The sequence below is a fragment of the Colletotrichum acutatum genome (genome assembly GCF_030867785.1).
Source record: "Colletotrichum acutatum strain CBS 112980 chromosome Unknown BDZ83scaffold_53, whole genome shotgun sequence".
In the NCBI taxonomy this organism is placed as follows: domain Eukaryota; kingdom Fungi; phylum Ascomycota; class Sordariomycetes; order Glomerellales; family Glomerellaceae; genus Colletotrichum; species Colletotrichum acutatum.
Genome location: NW_026849047.1, coordinates 145,964 through 165,254, shown reverse-complemented (window position 1 = coordinate 165,254; position 19,291 = coordinate 145,964). Strand labels below are relative to the sequence as shown.

The following is a 19,291-nucleotide window of genomic DNA, read 5'->3' as shown; positions in this document are numbered from 1 at the left end:
CGTATCATGCCTATGGTAGGCGAGGAGGCGAGGCAAGGAATGGTAGAGTAAGGTCAGGTTAGGTAGGTACGGGGCCCGTAAGAGGGATTGCTCCGCACTGAATTAGCGCGCCAGGGGCCATGTGGCTCATGTACCAAAAGTATCGGGCTGCGGGCAGTATTCGTACGTACTTAGACAGCAATGCCCTTACTACGCGTCACCCAAAGAGGAGTGGCTGCGGGTAGCGGTACCTTCGCTCCCAAAATCCTCTGTATCCACTGAGTCACCCCTCAGCGAGAAGAAGGGGGAGCGCCTGCGCACCTCAAATCAGATCCATCCTTCCATCACCATGCTGCCCAGGCCTCAGGGCCATTCCCCCATCCACCAGACCAGTACCAGGAGGGTCCCAGTCCCCACAATCACCCTTGCTTGTTGAAGGCAGACCCGGACGAGGCGCTGGACGGGGCAAAGGCCCCAGGATGTGTGCGGGCTCTTGAGCAGGGGAGGCCTGTCTGCGGAAGGGGAGTTTGCCAGGATGCGGGAACAAGTTCCACTACGCTATAGATGGTACGAAGCAAAAGACCACAAACAAAGTATTGGAAACAGCGAAAGTGCGTAGAAGCAGTACTTGATCAAGGCCATTCAATCGGGTATCACCGCCGAAGGGAAGAAGAAAAGAAGCACCGATCAACCCTGTACGGAAATGCCTATGGCCTAGTGAACAGTACGCTGTGTGCCTGCAGGGTTCATTGGGCAAAGGAGAGAAGACGAGGCAGGAGGCACATCATTGCCCGGAAAGAGAAGGCCAGAAGACGACCGGTGACCAATGGAAGCCAAGCGACGGGATATGCGCATTGCGTTGCTTCTCTACGGATACTTCCATGTCTCCTCTACTCCGTACTGCGCAGGCCATTCTTTGATAGTAACGGCGAACAGGCTTCAATGTTCACGCGACACCTACCTTACACAATCGCGACACAGCCAGAGAGGGCTGGATATTGTACAGGTATAGCTACCGCTACACCAAGTCACCAGCACCGCGGGCGGATACCGGTGGAGGCATGCGGTGACTAACAGCCTGGAAGTGACGCGTTGCTCTTGCGACGACACCGTGGCACAGAGGCGGGGAGTATTTGCTGCGGTTGGCGGTAAAGTGGTTGCGTGTGAAGACCCCCAAAGCTCTCTACTACGTAGTGATACCTAGAGTATCCGTACTCCGTAGAGAGTCCAACACTCCAAATGGAACTTCAGCCCGCCAGAGACGGGACTTTCGGCTTGCTAAGGAAGCCGAGTACCCTCCCGAGACTGGAGTCGAGGCAGGCCAAAAGAGCCAGAACATCCTATCGTAGCCGAGAGACTATGGGTTAAGGGATTTGAGTGGCCTTCTTTGCCCCGTCCTCCTGTGGAGTCGTATTGTCGTAAAGGGGGGTTCGGTATTTTAGTCATAGTGGCCTTGACCCCCCGGACCCCCCTTTCTCCTTCGTTTTCTTTCTGTTCTTCGTCCTGCTGTTGTCAGGAGCTTCAGCTGGAGGGCACGGAGGGCTGGCTTAGCAATCAACAGGGGATGGGAAGGCCACAGTCTGAGCAGCAATTGGAAAGTGACCTTGACCTGACAGGAATGATGCACAACAGCGGCAGAAGAAAGGCGGGAAGACGAAATGGAAGACGGATGGAAGACGGGATGGAAAGGTGACGGAAGGGAGGGGAGTTGGGAGACAACCGTGGAGGGAAAAGGGGTGGGACAAGCCGTGATCAACTGAGCCCAGCTAAATCGGTGTGAGTGGATCCCCTCAGCACTAGACTGCGCTAGAAGGCTTCGAAAGAGGGTCCGAGTGATCCAATGATGGCGCTGCATGGGCCGATTGTGCCCGTTTAGGCAAAGTGGATGGAAAACAACAGACACCCAAATGGAAGGCATATGGAACAATTCGATCAAGGGAAGGCGACAGGGATCATCCTTAGGTAAGCGAAGAAAAGTACATGCATTTCGTACCTAGGCAACTTACCTGCCCAGGGAGGAGCTGATAGGCAATAGGCTGGGCTGGCCCTGACTGAACGGGATGAGAGTGAGGGATAACGGGCGTGACGGGATCGAAAGGAGCGGGTCGCGGGATTACGGTGGTCTAGGCTTGGTCTTTTTTTCTCTTCTTCTCTTGTTCCCCGTCGTAACTTCAACAGCTTTACAGTTTTCCATCCTCTTTTTTTTTTTCTTTTTTTTTTTTCTTCTCGCAGCATATGGTATTTCACGCAAAGTGTATGGAGTATCCGTACGGAGAACCCGTATCTTTTCTTTGCAACAAATTCTCTCAACGGTAGCCTCGGCCATTTTGCGTTTGCTCTCTGGGCCTGGACCACCAAGACACGACCGTTCGGCTTCATAATCTTGGTTCCATTGCCCGTTTTCTACGGAGCACGGAGCCAAGAACTGGGGGTTACGTCGGCTTCGCCTATCCCTCAACCGCAGTCTCAGTCTGTAGGTCTCCCGAGTGGCCCCCGGTCATCTCGCCATTTCGCGCTTATTCCCTCGTCCATTGACTCCATTGGCCTTGCGGAAGAAATGAAGCAGACCAGACCCGTCACCGTCATCGTGATCGTGGTGCCGGCTATCCTTTTCACCTGCTTGGCCCCATGGCCGTTTCCCCCGTTTCATCCCATCAACATCCAATCACTTGACGCGCTTGTTGCCCATCCACAGTTGACCCCTTCCTCCGTCCCATCTCGTGCCCCATTTCATCCGCTGGTCGCTCCATCAGTCCATCTGCTTTCGATGGGCGTCGGGCACTGGCGCTGGCGCCGGTCTGACTGTCTGACACTTTTGATGGGAGGAGCCTCCGACGCTGTCTGTACAACGCATGCCAATGGCGTAATTTGATGTCACGGATTCCACCAGAATGACTGGACAAGACATTCGTTGCCATATCATATCTCCGTCAACAGCATGCGGGACAGGACTCCGTTTGTACAATCAACGACTATCATAGTATCCGCACATGGACTCCTTAGGATCTGCTCGGAACTCAAGCTACTCTAAGGATACCAACTTTTTGGCGATATTAGCAACCCTCAAACTTCATACTTGCTCCTCCACAGCCTCAATGGATGGAATCCAGGTACAGGCTCTTGTCAGTGTAAGACAGACTCATTCTCACTAACAAATTGACACTATCCGGACCTTACTGTACATAGAGCAACCGGTATGGGGTCATCCGTGCACCCAGTAGGTACCCATTCAGGCCGTCGCTCTCTCGCGCTCACAACTCATCTTTGGGCTATGGCGCTTTCCATTTCCAATAGATCCCTTGCTATTTCGGCCATCTCTCCGTCTCACCGTCCGTTCCGCTTCCCACTTAGCTTCGGTGGCCGCCATGATTCAATCAGTCGCAGTCGCGCAGTAATTCTCTCTCAGACTCTCAGACTCTCTAGCTGGCTCCGCAAAAAGTGCCAGATGCCAGGAACTCCCTGGCTCGCCGCTCGTGCGAGCTTACAGAGCTCTTACAGAGCAAATGTGAGACTGGGAGTAAGAGAGAAAAAGGGAGCGAGCGCTGCCATTGCCGTTGCCGCCACGCCGCGCCACGCCACTCGCGGCTCGCACCTCCTTGCAGTTTTCACGTTCCATGGGGCATGGGTGGTGACAGAGCAGTGGAAAGCGAATCCGTGTTCTCTCAGGGTTCCGTGAACCCTCATCCATCGACTGACCCGAGGTCCGAATCGCAGCAGTGAGCAGACCTTCTCCTGTCCACAATCCGTCGCACGACCGTATCTAGGTAGTATCTGCGCGACTGCGTCACTACGCTCGACCCACCAGCGTGAGAAATAGAACATCCAAACAACGGCGGCCGACGGCTCATGTGCGGATTCACGATGGTTGAGGTGAAGCAACGCCAACACCAACCGAGTCTCTGTTTCGGTACCGCTGTGGATCATGACAATGGTCTTGACGGGCCGAGGCCATCTTCAGGATGCCGTGTCCAGTGTTTCCTTCTCCAAGACCCATCTCACAAATAATATTCTTTCCCCAGCCGATCTTGGACTTGGCACCGTTTCTCCCACATCCATTTGCTCCACGCATTATCATGACTAAAATGCCTTTGGCCCAAGCAAACAAGGTCCCTTGCTATCAATTTACGGATAATTGCTATATCGTAACCTTGGGCGGTTGTTTCTCTCATTCCACCTTCCCCAGATGATAGATCTAGATAGGCATCTTGGGTGCTCATAACACAGAACGTACGGAACGGATACACGTGTAACCACACACTAGACGAAGCTGGCTGGGAAGCCTTGTCCGCCGTGGTAAGAATGTACGGGTGTCTAATTACATCAACATTCAGCGACCACCAATCACTTGCCCGTCCCAAGAGTGAAGACTCCCAGGTTCAAAGATTGGTCCGGCGGATCATCAATGGGAACAGCCATGCTATGGCTCGAATGTCTGATCAACATGCGTACTAGTAGTATGCGGCATTGTACTTTCCGATTGTGGCATAACGCCATGCGATGATGGTACGGGTGCGCCATTCAGATGGACCTGACCCCCTCAGCACCGTCGTCACGTCTCACTTTCACTGACGGGGAGACGGGCACGATGGGGAGGTGTGTGGTGGATTCCTACCATTCGGCAATGGAAGAACCCACGAGGAGGAGAGGGAAGAAAAAGGATGAGACGTGGGTGACGCGATGTGCCGCAGTCTTACATATGCCGTCATACTGTTCCTTCAGACAATGCCAAATAGACGCACGGGTACGGTGCACCGCACCAACTGGTCATGGACTCTCATGAACTCATGGACTCTATCATTCTCTCATTGCAATCTCATACTCCTCAGGAATTGCCGACATGGTGGTAGAGTCTACTCAGAACCTCTGTGTCTTTTATGGATATTACATAGCTAAACATCCGATATACCGCGTTTTGATGAACCCCCGGAAGATTAACCCAACCGCGCTCCATCCTCAATGACTTCCAAGCCCGCCCGGCCCCCATGCACAATTCGTCCAGCAAGGTGGTCACTGTCTTGCCGAAAGCAGAAAGTGGCATTCAAAGTCTTTTGAGAAGAAAGGAGGGGGGTGAGCAGCGGCAGAGTTCATGCAAGGGTGTGCTTCTGGCGAAAAGGGTCTTTGCATCCCGTACCCTTGATTTTTTAAATTCGATTCGATCCCTAGTGAACCAGTCCCCTCTATCCGTACAGATTTGATGTCCGCCACGCCTGGCTCTGATAGGACTGGATAATAGTGATGTTCATGCCTACAATGAAATTACCGCTTGACGTTGCGACGTCGCCCGCCGCCGAGCAATGCAATACATCGTCAGCTTTATCTCTCTCCTTACACATCACCGCGGGGGCAAGAAGGAAACAAGTGGTCGACACGAAAATGAGATCGTCTGCGATTGATCACAAAATTGAAATCGGGGAAGATTCGATGCAAGCAAGCAAGCCCCCCGTTGTCGTTCGTTCCCACACTTGGAGTTCTGAGACGGGCGGCACACACCTTCTCTCACACACCGGTTCGGCAGTTGAAAAAAGTGTGGCATTTGGCATTTCGAACCACCTTAGAGGTATAATGGCAAATATGCAAATGCTGCCCGCGATGGCGACGAAGATCGCGACGGGCGTTGGGGGATGTGGTGATATTGGGCAGAAGTACGTACGGAAGATGCATACAGTCACCCATCGCGAGCCATACCGACCGGGGGGCTTCCAAGTATGAGTGAGATGCGATGAGTGATTCGCGATTGAGAGCTGGATGATCCCGCTTCGATCGAGGGGACAAAGGTGCTTGCCCCATCGACTGAGATAATTCGGATGGAAGGTCAAGAAGTGGGTGAGCACGGTCAGGTAAAATGGGGGCAGACATACATTCAGCAAAATGTGTTGACTTCTATTTTCGGGTTTTGTTTGTTCTTCTCATGTCGTCCCGTCTAGACCCCCTCATATGACCTCATCCTCGCCTCAACGGAAACCTTCTAGAAAGTTGCGCAAGGTATGTTTCTTCTACCATCCGCCGGGTGTCAACCCGAAAGGACTAACCTACTCTCTGGAAGTCTGGACCTGGAAAAAGAGATGGTAATGAAATCATTGTCGCCGGATCATCAGACGAGCGAGAGCCCCTCGCCTCATTTTGTCTGCAGGCAGGTTGAACAAATTCATTACCAAGACTACGTAGAGTGCGGTCCATGTGGGCTACGGGACGACCAGTCCGGCTTTAGCACAACCCTTGGCCGCCCCCTCCCCCCCCCCCCGGCCCCCCTCTGCCGCCGCAAGCCGACTCGTTCCCCCCGTGGGCAGTGGCGCCCCATCCGCTTGACCATGCTTCGGGCTCGCACATCCGTCTACGCTACCTTGAAAGTTTACGTACACATTGTCTTTGGGTTAAGGTTGCGGTTAAGTCCGGCGGCTGCCGAGCCAAGATATCGAAGAGGGTTGAACAAGAGAAACACCAAGCAGTATTGAGGAAACAGAGACTAAGGGGGCATACGCTAACAAGCACGGAGAGACAGATGTGTCGTGTGGGATGCCAACCCTTCTCTGTCACGCTGGGGAGCTTCTACTGGTACAAGCTACATCTACTCGGGAATAAGAACACATGACGCAGAAAGAGCTGGTTTGTTCCCGGAGGCGTGTGGCGTGTGTGGGTTGTCGGTTGCTGGTTGCAATCAAACAAGGTTACGCAACTTTTGACGGATAGGTATGTGTGGCTGATGGCAAGGCTTGGTGGTATCAATCTGGGGCTGGAGGTACCTAACCATCCGCCATCCACACTCTCATTAACGCGAATGCAGAATGCAAGTTTGGCTTCCGTTCCGTTCGTTGAGAGAGCTGCCGGCATGAAAATAGGCTAGTGAGTGTTGTGAGTGTAGACTTCGTGTGGTATATGCTTTGATACCCGTGAGACTAATACAACCCAGATGTCACGAAGCGGGCTAGGGTGCCCACCTGCCCGCCCCGACTTGGCTTTCAAGTGTCTCAACGTGCCAGTTCCGACTTGAGATTGAAGGCATGCGTGGCTTGATAATCTGGAGTAGAAAACCAATTAATTCCTGTCCCCGGGAATCCCCTTTGCTTGGCTTTCACGGGTTTCCCCAGCGTGTTAGGGAAGCACACGTGTGATTCGGGGTGCGTTGTGATCTACATTCGGAACCGTTGCCCTGTCCAACCATCCAAAATCTTCATGTAGGGGAGGTTCTGCAGGCATCCGTACGGCATGTCCGGTTGGGGACTCTGATGTTTGACGAGGGAGTCGTTGGCCGTTGTGTCGTGCTACCTTACGCAACGCGCGCTGAGAGGGTTACAGTTGCAGCCGTTCCGGTTGCGAAAAGGAGTAAAAGGCATGGCGACCGATCCATTGCGACGATGCGGAATACATCAGAGGGGAAGGATAAGAGAGAGAGAGAGGAGAGAGAGAGACATCATGACAAGCCCAAGGCATTCGGGTTTCCTTCTTTCTCCCTTGATCCCCCTCGCCCCCTTGAACGTGGTTGGTTGCCAGGCTGCTAAGGGCCTGCAAGGTTGGGGGGTTATCAACTGGCTTCCCTCGCCAAGGCATGGTCTCAGACATTCGAACAATCCAACATTTAGACCGTTTCTCACAGTTTTTCCGTCTCCGGCGATGGCTTGGTTCCACCTGATTCAAGATGGACTGGTTTGGTTGGTTTGCCTGACTCCGGAGATCGATCATGCTGTCTCAGAATGACGACGGCATCTGGTGTCGTGGAATTCGTAGACAGCCATTCGAATCTCGGATTATTGTTGGCTGGTACGGAGCAATGAGTAAAGCACCCAACAGTCGGCTGGTGATCAAGCAATGCTGTCAAGACTCTAATCACGCATTATTCACTACAGTCTACCGCAGACTCCAGAGTGAGCTGTAATGTGACTGAACTTATCCATATTGAAGGTTAGCTGCATCCGAATTTGGCCTGGCTGAGTGCACGTGCAGATCCGGGGTCCATTTACCTAATTGTGTTCTCCAAAGCAATAGTGTAGGTTCTGCCGACCGTTTGCGACGAGGCTTGCCACCGTCAGACAGTCACGCTTTCGAGGCGTCCGTCTACACGAACTTGACATATTAGCTATACCAAACCTGGCAACGAGCTGAACTAACTGCGATGCAAAAGGTGGTATGCGGCAACGGCACGAATAAGCTTGACGGGCCACAGAATGCGGCTAATCAGTGGCTTACCTTCTGGATGCTCGTTACGGCCGCCCACCCAGTCTCGGCAGCGTGAGTTGAAGCCAATTATCCACCTCTAAGCGAAGAAGGGTCGATGACGATCGCTGACATTGGCGCTGACCTGATGCTGACGGCTCGACGCTCGGGTCGAGGAAGCGAAGCGCTGCAGAAGTTTTCTTATTGTTACTGTTTCCTTGTTCCCCTTCCATGCACTCCCCAGGCTTCCATGCATGTGCCAGCCTCCATGTCGATGCCGATGGCCTTGTTGGGACTGCGTCGGCCCAATTTCCAGAACATTTCTCCCGCTGCTTCGCGACAGGGATGTGTGCCACGCCGTTGGATTGAAAGAAAACGTCAACGAACTTTTTGAACGCTGTCCGAACGAGGACGGACGTAGACGAATGCGCAAACTTCTTTTTCCGTCAGAAGGATGGGCCCGGCCCCTCCTCTTGCTCTCTTTCTCTTTCGCAAACAGCCAGATTGTCTTGCGGCATGTGCCCGTACTCCGTACAATGTAGATTATTGCCATGAGGGAATTAGCTGGGGATATGTTGCGTGGGCTGCGGTCAGGCTGCGTGGCATAAGTGTCCTTGTAGCCCAGTCCAACGGCGATTCCGTCGCTGGGGCCTCCTTGTTCGCGAAGAGCCTCTAATTGTCTGCACTTTTGGTTTTTCTGCCCCTTCGTCATTCCTTTTTGCACTTTTCCTCGTATGTGGGAAGAAGATTCGGATCAGGGCATGACGATAATCCTTCGGATCGAATGAAATTCCAAAGTTTTTCATGTATCAACTCCGAGTCACATGATTGGAAAGACATCATGCCGATCGATAGGTAGCTATTGACTGCTACCAAGCTCTTCCCCAGGATGATCAGCAAACACTGTTTAGAGGGGCTAGGGCCTGAAGATACCGTGGCAACCCCAAGAGCGGGCCAAAGTCCCAAGGATGACGGATGGAATAAATCTAGAACGAAGAAGGTCAGGGAAGGCCCGGAGAGGTGATGTTGGAGGACGATGACACGGATCACCGGAGGTAACGCGGGAAAGAGGTGGTGAGTGAGCAGGAAGCGCAATGCTCATGTAGCGTGAAAACATATGCAAGAGCCAAACTATTGGAATGCGAATAGTTGAGGCCTTTTTTTTTCTTTTCTTGTGCTGCACATATTGGAGGGGGGGGGGGGGTTGGCATGGAAAAATCAACAAAGGGTCGCGTCAAGTCTCAAGAGATGCTGAGGTATGTCGTCATACTCGCAAAAAAGGGATGTGCGTCGAACCTTCCTGCGGAAATTCTATGCACGCAGGCCGCAGGCGGCAGGCGGCAGACATACCTACCGCTGCACTTCGCAAGATACCTGACTATCTCCCTACCCACTCAGCACTTACCGTACTCGTGGCCACCCTCGGTGCCCTTTCCATGAAGAAGCAAATGCTCGAGGTACCTTAGGAAAGAGTGCTACCGGCATCTGTGCATGCCTCCCTTTTCCAACTTACATGTCTTCCCTCAGTCTTCAATGCTTCAACTCACGCAAGAGCACCCTATCTGTACTTGCCCAAGGTACTCTGTACTTCCTTTTTTGAGCTCTTGGGTAAAAATTCGTGGAGAGGCCCGAACGGTATGTTGTAAGATATTCTGGGAAGCTGGACAGGTACGTGGCTTGCGTGAGTCTAAAGACTGCCCGCGCCGTCCGGTGCAAATCCTCTTTTGCAAACAGCAGACTCCAGAGACATCTCCATCCAACAACCGCCCACGCACCACGCCACCAATCCATAGCAATTTGCAGCCAAATTCTCTCTAGGTAGGTACTCCTCGCGTCCTCTCACCAGTAGGCATTCGTTGTCGCCTAAGCGCCCTATCGATCTACCGCCCGCCTAACCTTGCCCCCAAGCTGAGAAGATGAAAACAGGCCTGGGCTGTCTGCACGTCTGACTGTTCCCTGCCAATAAACCCGAAGCGGCATGGACGTGGAAGCCTCGCGGAAGAGGAAGAAGCCATCGTGGCAAAGTATTTGCTTCTGGAAGCCTTCCCCTTCCATCTTAGCAACTTTCCAATCTTGGTTGATGTTGATGGCTGGTACAACTGGCAACCATCAGTTGGATCCCGATCCTTCTTCCGCCCCAAAATCTCCGTTCGTAGGAGCGCCAACAAACGCACACTGCGCCTCATGCTTCCTGGCGGGCACCAAAGTGGAACCACAACTTCTTCCGCTTGGTCGGCGGCTGCGGCTGGAACGCAGTGCTGAAGTCTGACACTAACGCGATCACGGCGAAGCAGTGGCAGCACCCAACGAACGACATCCGACATGGGTTATCTTGTTCAAACTTCGCTGGAGCCACAGAAGACCACGGAGACCTAGGCCAGCCAACGTACAGCTTCCAAGTCACGTACAGTGGGGTGTCAATTATTCGTGTACAGCGCACAGTATCCGCCCCAATTGGTCATTTTGTACAGCCAATTAAAGCACGATTTCAACATTAAAACATGAAAGAAAAATATAGAAAATATTTTAGTATTAATTCATATAGAATTAAACTTGTATTTATTCTAGAGCTAATAAAATAAAATTATTAAATACTCAAACTAATTAGTTAATTATTTTAGTTATTATATTAAACTATTAGATATTTCAATATCAATAATACAAAATTATATAGTTAACTTTTTTTTTCTTTTCTCTACTTATTATTATTATTATTAACTATAGAGAAAACCCATAAAAACATTTTTTAAAAAATTATCTCTCGACCCTAGGTATAAAACTAATAAAGTAGAAATATTAAAATTAATTGACTTGTAAAATATATTATAGTTATTTTTTTTATTTTGCTAGCTTTATATTTAGAGTCGGGAGACAATTATACTTATGAAAAGAGTATGTTAGTGGATTCACTGTGGCGTGTTATAGGGGAGTACACGAACTTTTAACACCCTACTGTATCCGTATAGAACTATAGATACGGAGTATTCGCTCTCCTGATCCTGGATGCTTGTACGGAGGCACGGAGGCTGGAGCTGTCAGCCAATCGAACCCATGCCGGGAACTTGGTTGGATGCAGAGAGGACAAGGCATGCTTGATGGAACTTTGGAAGCCTCTGTGTCACTTACTCCGTACAATACCGCAACCACGAAACCATCTGATCCCGGACCATGCCGGCCACATGCACCTGGGTCCTTCTCCTTGGGTTTTAACCACCTGAAGCATGGAATAAGACATTGTGTGTCCGTACAGTGGTATGTGAGGATCCCTAGAGAGTAAGCCCAGTTCTACGCTCTGGTAGCGTGTCGCATTGCAGTGTACAAACACAACAGCTGAATGGTCCACGGTACGATGCAGAGACCCAACGATGCAAAAAAATCTCCGTAGCGCCGACGGCGTCGCCGGGACCCCGAATCGCACCGCAAAGACGGTCTCTATGGATACTTGTCGTGTCTATCCCACACATTCCCGAACCCGACATCCGCTCCAACGAAGACGTCCGACCTCAACTGCCCCCAATTCCCAGCCTTCGCAGCTTCGTAGAACGGTGGGAAGACCGAAGGCACCCTTGATGCGCTCTTACTTTCGCACCCAATGCGATTCAAACTCCTACCGCAGGACGAAGGGAGGCTACATGCCCAGGCGAACCCGGCCGGCCGACCCAACAAATAGGTTAACGTCTCCGAGTCGCGCCGCGCCGCCGATTCAAGTATCGCAATGGCGTTGAGCGCTACACGGTCAATACCCATTGTTGGGAGGAATCCCGATGGCTCCCAAGCCCTCGGGTGCCATCCCTGGCCTTGGATGCAATCTCAACATACACACTTTTTCCTTTTTGACATTTTAGGCCCAATTTGTTGATATTCGCATTTGCTAGGTCATCATCGGTCTAGACGTCTTGGTCTTGTTACTCAAGTAGTGCTTTCTGTGGGACCTCGACTGACTCTTGACACACTTTCTTCCTCCGAACCACTACGGATACAAATTTGCCCACAATCCCACGGCCGCATTGACATCAAATCTAGAAACACCAGCCCGGCCACGAGTCTCCTAATCTCCACAACTAGCGTAAGGTCGGATGGACATCTGTACTCCGTACAGGGACTGGATCTCGAGTGTAGCAATCTTCGGCTATCGCCTTTTGCCGTCGTCCGGAGCTGTCGCTTGTCGAGGATCCGAACACCGTAAACAACCTCATCGATAGATAGTGCGATCTCATGGCCAACCTATGGATGCTAGTCCTTCTTTCTCGCTACCTGAAATCACTAGGCCGCTCTCTGACCAACTTCTAAACTTGCTTGGATTGCTTGTTCCGCGCATCATGCCCCCCAATTCCGCTTTTGAGGCAGGCTGCCACCTACACAGAGGGACATGACTCTTGACGACCCGCTCACGTTCCATGTCCAAGTACATACTACAGACACACGGAGTACAGCCGTACGGATACTGGACCCTGCTCTCGTGCCCGGGTTCGTACTATCAACGATCGGCAGGAACTTTAAGTCGATCTCCCTATCCCCAGGCTCCGCCGCCCGTCCCTGATGCCGCGGAAGAGAAAGACAGGATGAGAATACAGATACTCGGGTTCCATGTTACTCGGACACGTGAAGTAGACACACGAATATGACGCGAGCAAAATCTCTTGGCATTCGATCACTGATTTTGCCAACAGCCGTTCTACCTACTGGTCACTTGACTCTCTCCGCCGCCAATTTCAGTCTCACTGCTCTGTTTTGGCGGGCCAAAGGCGGGCAGAAAATACTGCCAGAAGGCGCAAAAGGCGAAACCCGAGTTCCAATTTTCTTGCCATCAAAGATTTGACAGATGGAGTCTATGCGCGCAAAACGGCGCGGGGTTTCCGCTCGCCCAGAACTGTCTCTCAAGAAGAAACGGGTACTACCCAAGTATACAGAAATCTCAACGGTCCCCCTTTCCCACGAAACCTCGGTGATTTTCGCCACTCGGAAGCGCCATTCGCTCGATAATGCAGCCGCCTGAGTCGTTGGACCCCTTCAAAAACCCTTTCGAGTCTACGCGAGGAGCAAAGCGGAAGGGAGATGGGGCTGGCTGAGAAGAGAAACCGTGCCCACCTCTTCCCGCCCGCTTGCCCCCCCCCCCCCTTGGCGACCATCTCACCTTGTGTCAAATCGACGGGACAGCTCAAAACCCCTGGGTCGATCGTGGGAGCTGGACCCTAGCGGTTTACGGAGTCGTGGGAGTTTGGTGGTGGCGCTCGTCAATTTCTCCCCCTTCCCTCTCTTCCCTCAACGAGAATTCTTTCGGTGTCAATGCTGTCAGCCCGCCTCTTGGCCTGACAGGACTCACTCCATAATCCTCGGTAGCGTGGAACACACATCCGTTTGACCGCCGGGAACACCTTTGCCCCTTCCAAGAAAAAAAAAAGAAGGGAAGAAAAGAGAAGAGAGTCCGTTGGGCCCCCAACGACAACGCGTCGAAGCGGGAAAGGTTCCCCTATTCCCCATACTGTTGGCTTCTCTGGGAGAATTTCGTCCACACTCCCGGCCTTTGCATCCCCGCTACACTGCGTGCTCGAATGTGTGATGTTACGTTAATGTTTTGTGAAAATGCAGCCTACATTGCTGGTGACATCTGAGCTTGCGGCGGCGGGCGGCGATATGGCCCATCTAGCAAGGGGGGTAAAGTGGAAGAATTGTAGAATTAGGATACGATATGCCCCAGCCATGAGTCCACGACACCGTGGATCAGAGAAAAGCCAAGGAAACCAAGCATCCCACAAGTCCGGCGCGGAAGGGATCCTCGCCGGCGTCCCGCACCTGAAACCTGAACTTGTTCAACTTTTGGCTCGGTCTGCCTGCCGCTTGGGGGGGGGGGGGCTGGTTGCCTCCATCGGAAAATCGGTCCCCCGCAGGCTTGGAAGCAAACATCATGCTTAGCCCTTCATCAGTCATGGATTTGGCGTTTTTGCCGCAGTGGCCTAGCGTGATTCAATGTCGGCAAGGAACCGGCAAGAGACCGGCAAGGAGGAGGAGCAGGAGGGGTCCTTGGCTTGAGGACGTCGTGTATCGGGACGGTCTCTACAGGTCTTTCTTGTACGTGGCCGGCACCGAACCCGAGCCATTGGGGGTGGCAGTCCCTTTGACGAGACAGAAATGATTCAGGCAGGCAGGCAGGTAGGTACACAGTAAGCGTGTAGTATTGAGTGGTCCCATGGAGTGGGACTACATCTAACGAGCTGTCACGATATCCATTCTATCGCCTTCGGCAACGCACAGTTGCCCGGATCCGATATTGGGCACCCATGTGATGATTGGAAACTTGGTTGACACAAAGTCCAGCCGGCTGGGCTCCTTCGACCAAGTCAAGGGACCGGAGGCTGACACATGTCGTTGATGCGGATGAACTCGTCACTGGGCGCCTGCGAAGGGATTCACAGATTTCTACTGGACAGCGCAATATCGGGTAGTTCTTTTTCTCATGATCGGGTCTTGTGCAAACTTGAAACGGGTGCTCTTTTCATCTATCTTGCCGAGATGTCAGGCAAAAACGGTAGTGTTCCGACATACATTCAAATGAACACTTGTACAAAGAACTCCAACAAGCCTATCCACCGGGCTTTCCCGTGGTATCCATCCGAAACTCCCAATATCTTTAGACAACGCCTAACCACCCGAAAACCACATGTCCCTCTCACGAATAAAGATAGTAATGTCAATAGAAAAGTAGCCCAGCTGGTATGTCCAGCCAAACGCCGATGTTCATCCTTCCATCACCCTGCTTCGGCTTTGCTCAACAGTATGATTCTTTGATGGTCCTAAAGTCCGTTGGGGGCCTCGGGTCCATCAAACAAGCTTGGAAGGTGTGTATTGGTGTTTCAGAGATCGGCGAGGTCAAATTCGCCGCTGAAGCCTTTGTTGAGAAGCATACCGGCGATTCTTAGGCGTTGTTCTGGCAAATCCTCGCCCGAGTAGGCGTCGATGGCATTGAGGCCAAGTGCAAGACACATTCCGTTGGTAATCGTGAAGACACCACAGTCGTATCCGTTGGTCTGAATAGGAGCCTCATGGATGACTACTTTCCATTCGCTAGCCTTGTAGTCACCGCCCAGGAAGGCCTGGACCCAGTTCAAGGCTCTAGTAGTATGCGTGGATGAGCCCGCAGGGTTGAAGGAATCCATATGCGATACAGTTCGCTTCTTGGGCCGGATGACGAGCAATGTCCAATGGTTGTTCTTACAGATCGGCATGAGAATCGTCTCCAGTTTGAGAAAATTGTTCTTGTTGATTCCGTAACGGCGAAGTGCTCGTTCAGTGTTTTGAACACCGTTCTCCTCCAGTCTCTTGTAGAAAAATGAGCCCATGGCGACGCACACTCGGTTCGGTGCCTTCACGTCCACGGCGCCTGCGGCCACATTGACGTATCGATCCAGCCATTGCAATGCGCCATTCACAATTTCGTCGTTGAGCCACACAGTTGGTGGAACTACCATGGCGAAATCGTGCTTCTTGAGGGGCACACTTTCAGCCGTCGTCGCGAGTGTCAGCGAGGGATTGGCTTGCATCGTGGCTTGCACCTTTTCAGCCCATTCAGCCGGTAATGAGGTGACTAAAGGTCTCTGGGGAGCGCGAAGTCCACCGGTCTTCAACAATCTCTCCTCCTTTGCCTGTCTAGCTTTCTTCTCCTCTTCCTCTCTTCGGCGTGCCTCGTCGACATCAAGCAATAGCTGCAGGGCGAGAGAGAGATCTTCAAGTTCCTCCTCTTTGTCGTCCGAGATGGTCAGACCTGCCAGGGTCGGGGGTGTAAGTGGGCTGGAAGGGCTGGATGACAAGTCCTGCGGTTCGCCCTTGGCGAAGAATCCCTTAGCTTCAAGGCCATTCAAGGATTTGTTGAGATGCTCCAGCAATTGAGGCTGACAGCGAGCCGCGATTTCCTCACTGTCGCTCTCTTCTGATACATCGTCAGATTTTGGAGCGGCGCCAGAGTACCGATTCGGCATCGTAGTGTTAGGGCCGTCTGACGAGCCGTCAACCTGAGAATCGCTCAGAGGGCTGGCACCAACAACGTGTCGTCCCAGTGGTGATTCGGAAACGGTAGGAGAGCCGAAAATTCGGCTGAGGAAGCCCCTTGATTTCGCCGGTGAAGGGGTAGACTGCTTGGCGGATGGTGAGAATTGCACTCTTTTGAGGCCTCTTGACTTCTGGAGTCGCTTCAGTGAAGCAGGTGAATGGTTGTCTCTTTTGAGGACAGAAATGGGGCTTGGTCTACAGACCAAGTCGTCTGGTACAATGCCTGGGGGTGCATTCTTGTACGCAGCTCTGCGTTGGGATGCGATGTCGGCCAATTGGTCTTTGACAAACGTGTACGCTTCCGTAGTTCTTGCAGGAGGGCAGTAACTTCCTGGTTTTATGATTTCCTGGGCGGGCGGGATCTGTCGTTGATCTGTGGCCTTGATGGAAGGTTCCACCTCACCCAAAGCTTCGATGTTGGTTTGGATATCTGGAAAGCTACCGGGCATTGCGATGTCGATCCTTGAGATCGGGTCCTCAGATACTTCAATGCCGAAGCTTTCACGCCCTCGGAAAAATTTCATGACCTTGCCAACAAAGCCAGCCCGTTGAACGAGTCCAGGCATTGGCTTTCGACTAGCCAGAGCGGCTAAGTCAGCACTGATTCCTTTGATAATGCGGCGTGAGACGCCAGCCTCAACCAGCACAGGATTGCATTCATCAGGGAAATGCTCGAATAAGCGCTGAGCCACGGTAATGGCGAGGTTTTCTTCAGGGCTGAAAGTGTAGTCCATGACCGACTGGGGGGCCTTGAAGTTCGTCTTCAAACCTGCCAAGAACGTGTGAGAGTAGACACTCTCAACTATCCAAGCAGTTTGCCGGAAAGTGTCAAGGTAGGGGCCGAAGACATAAATTTGCTGCTCCTGGGTTTGGTCGTCCAGTCGAGTGATAGGGGACCCTTCCCTGGATTGCGACCGCCTCTTTTCGATTCGGTGGCAGATACCCCTCAAGGTGCGGACAAGAGGGGCTATGTGATGCCAGTATGCGATTCGCGTCGATTCATCTACCCAAATGAGGTTGGTTTTGGATGATTCCGTATTTGGAGTGAAGCTCTCATCGGCAAAATCATCGACAACCTCCAATCTGATGCGCTTCGTGCCAGTGTTGCCATTCTGCTGACCACGGGAGAGCCGCTCTACAGCGATAAGATTATGATTGCGGGGGTACACTGTGAGTGAATTAGAACGGGCTCGTGATTGTCTTCTTGAAGCAGGCTAACCGTAGCCAACAAGGCTGTTGGAGACTTTTGTGACCGTGCCACGGACTGATGTCATGATATTGGTGAGCCAGTTCGTATAAGCTCGAGGTCTCTGTCACGCATGATTAGCACCAGCCCTGATGTAAGATTACCAAACAACGTACGTCTTCTTCGTTTGAGTCCAGAACGGCAGCGCCTCGAGCGTTCGCGAGCGGCTCCTGCAGAGGCTCCCTCCCATCCGTCGCATTCGCCAGAATGAGGTCAAACTCTGAGTCCTTAGCCGGTCGCTTTCGTGTCGTGGTCGTTTTAGGTGAACCTTGGTCCAGAGCCCGTGATTCCTGTTCGATAGGTTGAACTGTGATCGTCTTCTGGCGCGATCCCCGAACAAAGATTCTTCTAGTTGCCGAACCGTCGTTCACTTCTATGAGTATCGGTTCGTTGGGAGGGATGATGATTGTTTGTTGGCCTGGGCTGAATGACCAAGCACCCGGGGGCACCACGGATGGCGAGCTGGATTCCGAACTGGATTCCGAGCTGGACTCAGTGTCTTCAAACTTCGACTCGGCTTCTGAGTTAGAGTTGCAGAGATGGAAGCTCGAGGATAGTTGGGAGCACTTCCTCGTGGAGACGCTTCCGATAGTAGTATGATTACCCTGGATTCTTTGGGCTGGCTTGGGAATTGGACCACTCGGGCCAAAAAGATCGGTTCTTCCCTCTTGCTGGACAACGAGGTCCTTCAATCTACGGCGGCGTGCTCGATAGGCGGCGACGTGAGAAGCTGGGGATGGCTTGTGTAGAGTAGGTCGGTGCCGAAGAGTCGCGGCGATATCAAAAGCCTTCGGCGCAGGTCTCCATAGAGTAGTTGCCGGTCTGAGATATGCGGACTGCTGAGATTTGGGGAAGGGTGTCGCCTGAATAGGGGGCTGGCGAACGAAGGGATCCTCCGCAGGGAACCTATTGTACTTTCGGTTCTTTGAGAGGCTCAGTCCTGCGCTGCGCGCTTGAGCACGGAATCGTAACTTCTTGACCTTCGCTGCAGCCGGTGTGAAGAGAGAAGAGCCGGTAGGTCCCGACGATCGCGTGGAAAGGGCGGGTCCGTTCTTCAAAATCCCACGCAAGGGCTTTCGATCTCTGTGAGGCGAGTGAACAGTGTTGGCTGAGCCAGAAGACTCCACGGCCTTCCTAAGCGTAGCGTCTGTCAGATGATGTGCTTTCTGGGGCTTCTGGTGCTCAGTTTGAGCAATGGGCGACTGCGCAACTGGAACTTGGGTGTGGACGATATTGGGGTTGTTGGTAGTTTGAGTATAGGCGGTCAGTTGCTGAGTAGCATTAGTACCGAAGAGGGGACCGCGGTGATTGAGGCCTGGGTTGGCGAGGGAGTTGACGAGGGGGGTTTGGATAGGACTGGGTCTGTAAGTTCTGGGCTTCTCGATCTCGGGTGATGTTTCTCGACGATGTCTGAGAGGATCGAAGAAGTCGGCTAGTTTTTGAGGGTTCGGGGGGAAGCCTCGGCGACTCGGTATCTGCTGTCGCTCTGGAGCCATGTTGGTCAGCTTAGAAGGTGCAAGGCTTGAAGATGAAGTAGAAAGCATCGTGAAGGTCAACTTTGACCAGCGCGACAGGAAGCAGGCGAATATGAAAGGTGCGACGAAGCGAAAAAGAAAAAAATTGAATTCCGGGGTGTTTACTGTGCTTCTGAAGCTGCGCGATCAAGAATTGGTGCGAAAGCGCTTGGCTGGATCGGAAGGCGGGTTGTGTCGCGATGCTAGAAATCGGTCGTGATGGACGGCTGAAATTGGTTGCAGGTGGGGGATCGGGGAGGAGTTGGGGGGGTCGAAAGGCGACGTGCTTTTGTTGTTGTGGAAGAAGAAGAAGGTACACTGCTGTTCATTGAGAAAGATGCTCAATGTAGGTAGCAGCGAG

General features: G+C 52.4%; 2 protein-coding genes across 2 annotated transcripts; both read right to left on the bottom strand.

The window, feature by feature from the left end:
• Window positions 1-7,794: 7,794 nt before the first annotated feature.
• BDZ83DRAFT_355900 (uncharacterized protein) lies at window positions 7,795-9,079 on the bottom strand. The gene is made up of 4 exons (XM_060502547.1): window positions 9,061-9,079; window positions 8,261-9,006; window positions 7,935-8,028; window positions 7,795-7,859 (listed from the first exon to the last, which is right to left on the bottom strand). The coding sequence occupies exons 2-3, from the start codon at window positions 8,837-8,839 to the stop codon at window positions 8,008-8,010; spliced, it is 600 nt and encodes a 199-aa protein (XP_060364381.1). The 5' UTR covers window positions 8,840-9,006; window positions 9,061-9,079; the 3' UTR covers window positions 7,795-7,859; window positions 7,935-8,007.
• A 5,899-nt stretch (window positions 9,080-14,978) lies between these two features.
• Window positions 14,979-17,444, bottom strand: BDZ83DRAFT_578892 (Ulp1 protease family protein; the record flags this gene model as incomplete). Its single annotated transcript, XM_060505179.1, has 2 exons — window positions 14,979-17,338; window positions 17,390-17,444. 2 exons carry the CDS (start codon window positions 17,442-17,444, stop codon window positions 14,979-14,981), a joined length of 2,415 nt encoding a protein of 804 aa, XP_060364380.1.
• Between the last annotated feature and the right edge of the window lie 1,847 nt (window positions 17,445-19,291).